General features: G+C 36.4%; 2 protein-coding genes across 2 annotated transcripts; one reads left to right on the top strand and one right to left on the bottom strand.

Annotated features, from left to right (window-relative positions):
• Window positions 1–209: 209 nt before the first annotated feature.
• On the bottom strand, window positions 210–3,945 carry LOC133679845 (uncharacterized). Its single transcript, XM_062102555.1, has 11 exons — window positions 3,772–3,945; window positions 3,005–3,188; window positions 2,594–2,668; window positions 2,203–2,440; window positions 1,988–2,112; window positions 1,664–1,697; window positions 1,532–1,578; window positions 1,226–1,366; window positions 1,063–1,127; window positions 914–986; window positions 210–816 (listed from the first exon to the last, which is right to left on the bottom strand). The coding sequence occupies exons 1-11, from the start codon at window positions 3,875–3,877 to the stop codon at window positions 654–656; spliced, it is 1,251 nt and encodes a 416-aa protein (XP_061958539.1). The 5' UTR covers window positions 3,878–3,945; the 3' UTR covers window positions 210–653.
• A 1,043-nt stretch (window positions 3,946–4,988) lies between these two features.
• On the top strand, window positions 4,989–9,547 carry LOC133679183 (beta-galactosidase 13-like). Its single transcript, XM_062101702.1, has 19 exons — window positions 4,989–5,168; window positions 5,261–5,356; window positions 5,455–5,567; window positions 5,676–5,742; window positions 5,826–5,918; window positions 6,017–6,160; window positions 6,253–6,347; window positions 6,516–6,621; window positions 6,706–6,790; window positions 6,879–6,997; window positions 7,127–7,294; window positions 7,415–7,587; window positions 7,707–7,816; window positions 7,908–8,017; window positions 8,107–8,214; window positions 8,326–8,430; window positions 8,549–8,694; window positions 8,800–9,145; window positions 9,254–9,547. Exons 1-19 carry the CDS (start codon window positions 4,989–4,991, stop codon window positions 9,395–9,397), a joined length of 2,508 nt encoding a protein of 835 aa, XP_061957686.1. The 3' UTR covers window positions 9,398–9,547.
• The last annotated feature ends 520 nt before the right edge of the window (window positions 9,548–10,067 follow it).

Raw genomic sequence — 10,067 nt, 5'->3', positions numbered from 1 at the left:
ATGGTAAAACAACTTGCTTTGATGCTGTTTGTTTAGACGGTGCTTTTTTATTTTATTTTTATGTTAATTTAATACACTAAAATTAAAAATATTATTTTAATATATTTTTAAATAAATAATTTAAAAAACCAACAGCTGATATGATCTATGTTCAAACCGAACAATTATGTGGTAAATATCCGCTTAACCTCCCAAAGACAAATAATATCTACTTGCTTGATAATGGTCGAATGAATGCTGTTATAAAGAACTGCATTGCCATGATCGATGTTTCAACTCTGTGTGCTAATTGCTAGGGCAGAAATTGAAATGATAAACATGCAACATCAACTTGTATTTTTCACACAACATGGACACTCACAGCAAAAATAATCTTCCAAGATTTATCACATTATAGAGCCAAAAGGTTCCAAACTCTGCTTGCTCATTTACCTCCCTGCTTCAAAGCAGCAAGCCGTGACTTTTACCTTCAACTCTTCCAGATAATAGATTGCTCCTTCTGAAGTGCAGAAGCGGGACCACCAAGGTTGCACCTCCCACAATGTATTTCAAAATAGCCGTGGCTCTCAAGCATAAAATCTAAATTATAATGTGAGATGTAATTTTCCCCGTGAAGTAGAAAAGGTGTTCCACAGTGAGCAGAAATGCAAGACTCATGGTTCTTCGTCTGAATCAAATATATCTAATTCAATCATCTTTGTTGTCCCCTGCTTGACTTTGTCTACTGAAGCTTGCCCCTGCACGGTTTTCTTTCTTTTTAAATCTGGTTGGTTTTTTGTGACCGTAGATGGATCCAATTTCTTGGTAGATGATTTCCTGAAGAATGACGGATGAATGTTCAATGGCATAGAAAGGCAGACTCAAGTGCAAAGATCAGAAATGTGTGATCGATGGCATCAAATAATTTATTCACCTTTTCTCTGAACTATTTACTTGTCTGTTTTGCGTGGCAGATACTTTATCTGAATTTTTTGAGCTCAGTTTTCCTGCAAATACCAAATAATGAGAATTCAGGCGATGATATAAAATCAACATCAGCAGGTAAGGCCAATGATCTTAAACCTGTGATTTCATTGAGGAACCTTATCCCCTGTGAGTGTGAATTTGTTGTCACTTTATCTGCATTGCTGTTTTTCAAGTACAATAATGAACGAATTAACAGCAATTAAAAAGGTCGCAGTTTTAACACAGATAATGAGCATTAAGCATGCAATCTATGACAAACCTCAATGCTCTTTTGAGTGCCTCCACAGACAATAATTTCACTGGCTGTGTGGGCTTTTTTAATAATGTTTTGTCTGCTAGAGGGTCGACCAAGTAAATGCCTCGTGACTTGAGAGGATCCCTGAAGGCTGTTTTCAAGTTCCTGACAAACGAAAATTACAACTTGTGATAAAAACCTCTTTTTTTATGGGAGTGAAGAGAAGTCAAATTTAAAACAAAGGTTGCAGACAAGTTTCGTTGGATTATGCAAATGTTAAAACAGTAGAAGCTACAAATTGTCAGACGATTCCAAGCGTTGATCACATACCCTCCCTTAAGCTCAGTTCGCACTGTGGAAAACCTCTCTGATGTTTTCTGTAGCAGCAAAACAGGTATAAGCACGTCCATTCTAAAGACATGTTGATCAAAATAGATAGCAGCACTGGAGAGTCATACTTACAGAGTTATGATACCTGCAATACATCCCTTGACGTCTGAAACAGCAAAGTGACCAGAGTCAGACTATCAAGAATCGGAATTGCATGCATTTTTACATAGAAACTTTGATACAAGAACATGAAACCTTACAATTCTCAATATGAAACTAAGTGCTGCTATATAAGACAAAGGACCATATCAATCTTGACTGGGATTGCAGATAAAACTTTCTTGACTGTTGTTCAGGAAAGTTGCATAGTCCTTATAGAATTCGGGCAGAGATAACTTGTATGAAATTTCATATTGCTATAGAAAGTGACATGATTTTAAAGATGCTGAAACATACTTATTTATGACTAGTGTACAAGGCAATCCATCCTTCCTTTTTCCCTTGCAAACTCCATAATCAATTGAAGTACCCATCTTCAATATTTGATTTGCAGAGAACACGCTCAAAGAAAAACCAGTTCCCTACAAAGTAAGAAATGGAAGATTTTATTTCTTTTAGGAAAAAGACAAGTAAACTCGCAGGACCAAAAGAATGCGAAAAGCTGATGATACCACATTGTCCTTGCGAACAGTGCAATTGAACAGTGCAAAAACTGTCCCGGCTTGCTCTTTACAGTTCTGCTGATAAGCATCGCCAAACAGGAAAACAGATATACTGCTTTCGTCCAAAGAACCAAATTTCCATATGCAATAGCTCTTCCCAACAGAACTAGTCTTTGGACTTCCCTTCTCAATCAACACTCCAACAGTTGCCCAACATCCCATGAGAGTGTCTCCCATCAATAAATTTCTACAAAACCATATAATAGAAATCATAAGCCATGATGCAATTCGAAATCCAATTAATCCATTCAACAGATTCACTGTAACGAAGTAAATGGCTTCAAAAATCACAACTGTTTAACACACACACACATAATGATTTGAGGTACAATAAAATTACTTAATAGTTGGTAACCGAACAAAGCGAATTTCTGAGAAACGCTCGCTGAGCTCCACAGCAGTGACCGATTGATTCCTGAAACAGAAATTAATGCATTGAACATAAAACAAAACTAGCCAACTTCTAAGGTTTTCTCAACTCAATTTTAGCTTCCATTTGGTCACTTTGAAAGGAATATAAGTCCATTAGTGTCAACTCTTCTCTCTGGCAAGGGAATGGTATAAACTATATAATTAAATAATTAAACTTATCTCATAACACGAATAGATTAATAAACAGTCAACTTTAACCACCCAAATTGTTTATAAAAGGTACATTTGGGTAACAAATTTAATAGCATTAGTATCTCAGACGGTAAACTAAGTGTTAATTATCATTTAAATGCATTTATTTATAGTTGGATAAAGCTACCTTATTCTTAAACCTGAATACTTCTCCACATTAGCCTCAGTGGAGTTTTTCAAAACATTCAATTTTTTTCCAGCTTTCACCACTGGTTTTGGCTCATAATCAAGACAATCTTGAACAGCATCTCTAAACACTGACAAATCAGCCTGCCCTTTTCGCCTTGGTGATCCATCATCCGATAAATACCCTTCACAACCAAGACAAATCAAAAGATAACCCACAATAAGTTCTCCAAAAATATAACACTATCAAACAACCATTACCAGCCCCATAAGCAAAATGAGAGATATACGAGGCAAAATTTAGCAAACAAGGTCAAAACTAAAACACCCTGATTGATTTTATCAGAAAGTAACCACCCCATTAGAGAATTTTAAAAACCTATTAGCCCAACAAACAATGACAGACCAGTACACACAAAAATCTGCAAATGTAGAAAGAAAAAAAAGAGATGCCCACATTAAAATTCTACCAAACAAAGCCAAAATCAACGGCCCTTTTTTAAAAAATAAACTTTATTTGTTAAAACTGAAGTTTAGCAATACACATTAATACTACCCACTATATACGCACAAAAATATAGAAATCCTGTAAATTAGGCTAAACTAAGAGAAACCCACAATGAAGATCAACATAACAAGCAAAGAAGAAGCGAAAGCTTCAATCTTTCTTACAGGTTATTAAAAATGTTATTAAAAATGATTGAAACTTTCACTGCTTCCACAAATGAATTTAAACAGCACCAAATGAATCCAAAAAACATATAGTACCTGGTGAAAGGGAATGGTGATTTGAAGGGGAACCAGGAGGGGTTTCAAGAACTCTGTCTTGAAGAGAGAGGAGAAGGTCAAGATCTTCTTGGTGACTACTTGACATTATTGTTGATTTTCTCTTGTCTAGAGTGATTTTTGGTGGTTTTGTTTCTCTAATTTTTGTGGGAGGGAAAGTTTATTTTTGGGAGGGAAAGGTAGTGAAAACAAAAATGAAAATCCGGTGCCGTTTTTGTTTTCTTGTCTAATGGCCCTAAATTGGGATTAATAAAAAAGGTTTTTCTCTTTTTTATATCAATTTATGTATTTTTATTCAAGTAACTCCATGACATGCTAAATAAGAGATTAATAAAATCAAGGAGTCAAAACCCATTTAAGTGGTCAACACATGAAATTGATATATATCATTCTTTTGTTTCAATAAAATTCATATTTGTACGTGAAAAATGAAAAAAAAAGGCTTTTTATTTAAATCTAAAATAATCACATGGAGAATTATCATCATAAAATAAACTATTTTAATTAAGTCCAAATTTTGGATTAACTTGTGATGCCAAGCTAGGATAATAATTATATTAAAAATAGTTTATATTGAATAATTTCACCTCATTTAACCCAATATTATTTTTCCTTTGTACTTAATTCACATTTGAGTGTGCTGAATGTTATAAAGAGTGTATTTAACAGTGCTTCAACCGTGATTTAAAAAAAAAAATTTGTTTAGTTGAAATTATTATTTTTATTATTATTTTGGTACGTTAATGTCGGAAAAAAAATAAAAAATTTATTTTAATATATTTGTAAATAAAAACTCGTGAAACATGATTTTTTAATGTGTCATGAATTTAGTAGTCAAACATTCGCCTTCGAAATTGCATGAGCCATGAGGTGTCACTGACCAATTCAAACAACCATCAAAACAATTGCAGACACTAACATGAAACTCTCAACACAAGACGGTCACGACCATTACTTTAAAACAGCAACCTACAAAACATGCCTTTGTCCGAATTTTCCTCTGTGACCATCTTTTAACCTTTCGTTTCTCTCTATACTATTGGCATAATCAAATACCTGCATTTCCAGCTGCTGGGTACCTCCTTCTTCGTAAACCGAAGAGGAGCGTATACCCAAATATTGGCTCTTCCCTCCAGGAAAAAACAACACAGCTTCCTTCTTTTATTTCTTTGAGTTTTGGTTATATAAGAGAGGTAAACATGGCAGGAAAAAACCATGTTTTTTTAATTGCTACACTTCTTTCCTTGTTGGTTTCTTCAGTCGTTGCTCATGGGGGTAAGCAAGTAGGTGTGACTTATGATGAAAGGTCCTTGATCATCAATGGCAAAAGAGAGCTTCTCTTCTCTGGCTCCATTCACTATCCTCGCAGTACTCCAGATGTAATAATAATGTTCTTTACTATTGAGATTATTATACATTTTTTTCATCTTAAAAGGATAGGACTAATCCGTTGTGTTGAATCTGGCTTCAGATGTGGCCAGAATTAATCCTGAAGGCTAAGCGTGGAGGTTTGAATGTGATCCAAACTTATGTCTTTTGGAACATTCACGAGCCGGAGCAAGGCAAGGTAAGAGACCAGTCTTGTGATCAATATCTTGACCGACTGTTTTTCTGTCTGCAGTTAGCATTTGTTGGGCTATTTTTGATTTATGTTTGTTATTGTAGTTTAACTTTGAAGGACCATATGACTTGGTGAAGTTCATCAAGACTATTGGGGAGAATGGTATGTTTGCAACCCTCAGGCTTGGACCATTCATCCAGGCTGAATGGAACCATGGGTATGATTCAGCTCCGTGTCTTCTTTCTTCTGATCATTTCATATTTTATTTTGCTACATCAGTTTATCTGTATCTCTCTCACACATTGTTTTCAATGTGATCTCTTAGAGGACTACCATATTGGTTGAGAGAGATTCCAGGCATCATTTTCCGTTCCGACAACGCACCCTTCAAGGTACTAGCATCGCCCCATTGCATAAAAAGAAGTTTCTGAAATAATTAACCAGATTATTTGACAAATAGTTTCAAATTTTGCAGCATCATATGGAGAAATTCGTTACGAAAATCATCGACATGATGAAAGAAGAGAAGTTGTTTGCATCACAAGGAGGCCCCATTATCTTGTCTCAGGTTTGATTCAACTCTAATAATCACAACCTCCATATCTTTTATTTTTACCATTGAACCTCTCATCCAATTTTATTTTTTATTTTTATATTGTAATGCAGATTGAGAATGAGTACAACACTGTCCAGCTTGCATATAAAAACTTGGGAGTTAGCTATATTCAGTGGGCGGGAAATATGGCTTTGGGGCTGAACACTGGAGTCCCATGGGTCATGTGCAAGCAGAAGGATGCTCCTGGTCCAGTGGTAAGCTAACAAGGTTTTCCATGAATCAAAATTACTAGTCCAAGAGGACTGATCTGCAAATTATAATGAAACACTAATGCCTTATTGTGCAGATCAATACATGCAACGGAAGGCACTGCGGAGATACATTCACAGGCCCCAATAAACCCAACAAGCCATCTCTATGGACCGAGAACTGGACTGCTCAGTGAGTATAGACCTTGAAGATTAGCACTGAATCATTCAGAAGCATTAATGTTCCATACAAAACAATCTGTAAAGCCTAGATATGAAAAAAGGAAAACAAAATTGAAAGAACAAGATAGAGACGCAAATGAAGCTATGATGCTAACCGAATTCCAATGAATGCTAACAGGTTTAGAGTTTTTGGAGACCCCCCATCCCAAAGATCAGCAGAAGATACTGCATTTTCTGTTGCTCGCTGGTTTTCAAAGAATGGTAGTCTAGTTAACTACTACATGGTAAGGAGAACGGTGAAATCTCTGTAACTTCTTCCAACAAGAGAAATTTTCTTCTGTGAAACATTTTAATTACTGTGTTTGCAGTATCATGGTGGGACAAACTTTGATAGAACTGCTGCCTCATTTGTAACAACCCGTTACTACGATGAAGCTCCTCTTGATGAATATGGTAAGGTTTAACATCTTTAAATCTATGATGCAGCCAGAAGCGAAGATCCTTCAAATAACTAATAGGCCTTTCATTCCATGTCTTGCAGGTTTGCAGAGGGAACCAAAATGGGGTCACCTCAAGGACCTGCATAGGGCTCTAAATCTATGCAAGAAGGCTCTTCTATGGGGCAACCCCAATGTTCAAAAGTTGTCTGCTGATGTAGAGGTAAGCAACTAAGCATCTACGAGAGATTTTAACTCCATTCCAGAGTTCCCCTTGCAACCACGTAAGAAATAAGATGGTTCAGCTCCCAAAATAAATGAATATAGTTCCTTAATCTGTCTTACTTTACAGGCTAGGCTCTATGAGCAACCAGGAACAAAGGTTTGCGCCGCTTTCTTGGCCAGCAACAACTCAAAAGAAGCAGAAACTGTTAAATTCAGGGGTCAGGAGTATTACCTGCCTGCTCGTTCCATTAGCATCCTCCCAGATTGCAAGACTGTCGTTTATAATACCATGACGGTAATTCCTAATCTCTTACATGTCTCCATTGATAATTGCTTAAAACTAACTACAGGAGGGGCCCCTAAAACAGATTGACAGCCGCTAAATAATTCCTTCTTTTTCTTTCATGTCAAACAGGTTGTGTCACAACATAATTCAAGAAACTTTGTGAAATCAAGAAAAACAAACAAACTGGAATGGAATATGTACTCAGAAACAATTCCAGCTCAGCTTCAAGTAGATTCCAGCTTGCCAAAAGAGCTTTATAACTTAACTAAAGATAAAACTGACTACGTCTGGTTCACCACAACGTGAGTTTATAAGCTTATTTTTAGCCTATCCATCAGCAAATAGAAGAATGCTAACAGGAGTTACCTAGTGATTCTACTGAAACCAAAACCTGACGTGTTTCTGTAAATTCTAATTCCAGCATAAATGTGGATCGCCGTGATATGAACGAGCGTAAACGTATTAATCCAGTCTTAAGAGTTGCAAGTCTTGGCCATGCGATGGTTGCTTTTGTAAATGGGGAATTCATAGGTAATTATCACAAACACATCATAATTATTATAATTTTGAGCATGCTTTAGTAACAAGATTTTCTTGAGGTAACTGTGGTTAATGTTTTCAGGTTCTGCGCATGGGAGCCAAATTGAGAAGAGCTTTGTCCTCCAGCATTCTGTGGATTTGAAGCCTGGGATTAATTTTGTTACACTCTTAGGAACTCTAGTTGGACTCCCAGTAAGTAGCTATTGTAACTAACAGATGTTCAGAATTTGGAAATGAATTTTAGAGTTGAAACTGACGCGAGTTTCTCCTTGTCAATGAAGGATAGCGGAGCCTACATGGAGCATAGGTATGCTGGACCTCGCGGTGTATCAATCCTAGGTTTGAACACTGGAACGCTTGATCTGACATCCAATGGCTGGGGACATCAGGTATGGATGGGCCTTGTATAAATAGGGAATACTCAATCAAGTTCATCAAAGAATAACATCACAATGATAGCAAATTAGGGCTAATGTGGATTGCATGATCCCAACTTGTAGGTTGGCTTGTCAGGAGAGACGGCTAAATTGTTCACAAAGGAAGGTGGGGGAAAGGTAACATGGACAAAAGTCCAGAAGGCAGGACCTCCTGTTACATGGTACAAGGTAATGTTGGGATATCATGCGTCCTAGCGATCAACCTTTAAATTTAACGTCTCAGGTATCACTTGGAAACGAACTGGTTTCTTGGCTTTCAAATAGGCATCATATTTTCTTGTTGCAGACTCACTTTGATGCTCCTGAAGGAAAATCCCCTGTTGCTGTCCGGATGACTGGCATGAACAAGGGTATGATTTGGATCAATGGTAAGAGCATTGGTCGATACTGGATGACTTATGTCTCCCCTCTTGGAGAACCTACTCAATCAGAGTAAGTAAAGCACTGTTTCTTAATTATCCAAAGCAAAAATTCTTCAAATAAAAAAAAAGAAAGAAAGAAAAGGACTAGATTATCAATCTTTGCTTGTAAAATCAGGTACCACATCCCAAGATCTTACTTAAAACCAACAGACAACCTGATGGTTATATTCGAGGAGGAGGAAGCAAACCCTGAAAAGATTGAGATCTTAACTGTCAATAGAGATACTATCTGTAGCTACGTGACTGAATATCATCCACCAAGTGTGAAATCATGGGAAAGGAAGAATAACAAATTCACACCTGTTGTGGATAATGCAAAACCAGCAGCTCACTTAAAGTGTCCAAACCAGAAGAAGATTATCGCCGTGCAGTTTGCAAGCTTTGGTGATCCTTCGGGTACCTGTGGAGACTATGCTGTTGGAACTTGTCATTCACCGGTCTCCAAACAAGTTGTTGAAGAGGTAATTCTTTAATTATTTTTTTTTAAAAAAAAAAATTATATCATCTGTCAGGGCTATATATAGCTAACTGGTAAGAGACTAATGAGATTTCTACTTGAATCTGAGCAGCATTGCTTGGGAAAAACTAGCTGTGATATCCCTATTAACAAGGGACTTTTTGCTGGCAAGAAAGATGATTGTCCAGGTATCAGCAAGACACTAGCAGTTCAAGTGAAGTGCAGCACCAAGGATCCCAAGCGTTCTGCTAACTAGGCTTCAATGTTTTTTGTGATCTTGTGTCAAAGCAATTTTATTGCGGTTTCAAGCACATGTAGACTTGAGCATTTTCATTCTAGAAATTTTCCCTTTAGTATGTTGATTAGGTGCTTGAAATAAATACAATTTGAAATTTTCTTCTGAGAAGGCTGCAGAAAATCATGTTGATGAATGTTTAAATTTTCAATGGCTGCAGAAAAGCAGAAAATTATACTATGTGTGAATAAACATTACACAACAAACATTGAATTTGGCCAGTATTGTCATTTGTAGGTAATGCCAAGGACTAATACAAGATGAGCAGCTATACTTCTCAATACGTATTGGCCTGTGGCCTCAGACTCTAAAGGGCATCTAAAATTCAACCTACAGCAATCGGAATATCCACTGCTAGAAGACTCAAATTCTAGGTATAAACCCTAGCCCAAATCAGCTTAAACCCAACAAAACTAAACTATTCATTTAAAAAAAAAAGATTGCAAGAGAAATTTATGTTTCTCTCTCTTTTTTCTCCTCTTTGTCGTGATATACTCCTTAAAAAACATAAAGGTTGAAAAAATAAATAAGTGTTTTTTTTTGTTATTTTCTATTATGCTTTGTTTATGAAAAAATTGGAGAGGAGATTAGGGTTTTGTTATGATTTTGATAATTAAATAATTTAGGAGTG

Source organism: Populus nigra, chromosome 19 (assembly GCF_951802175.1).
Source record: "Populus nigra chromosome 19, ddPopNigr1.1, whole genome shotgun sequence".
Taxonomy (NCBI): domain Eukaryota; kingdom Viridiplantae; phylum Streptophyta; class Magnoliopsida; order Malpighiales; family Salicaceae; genus Populus; species Populus nigra.
Note: the sequence above shows the minus strand (reverse complement) of the source record. Positions and strands in the feature narration are given on the sequence as shown.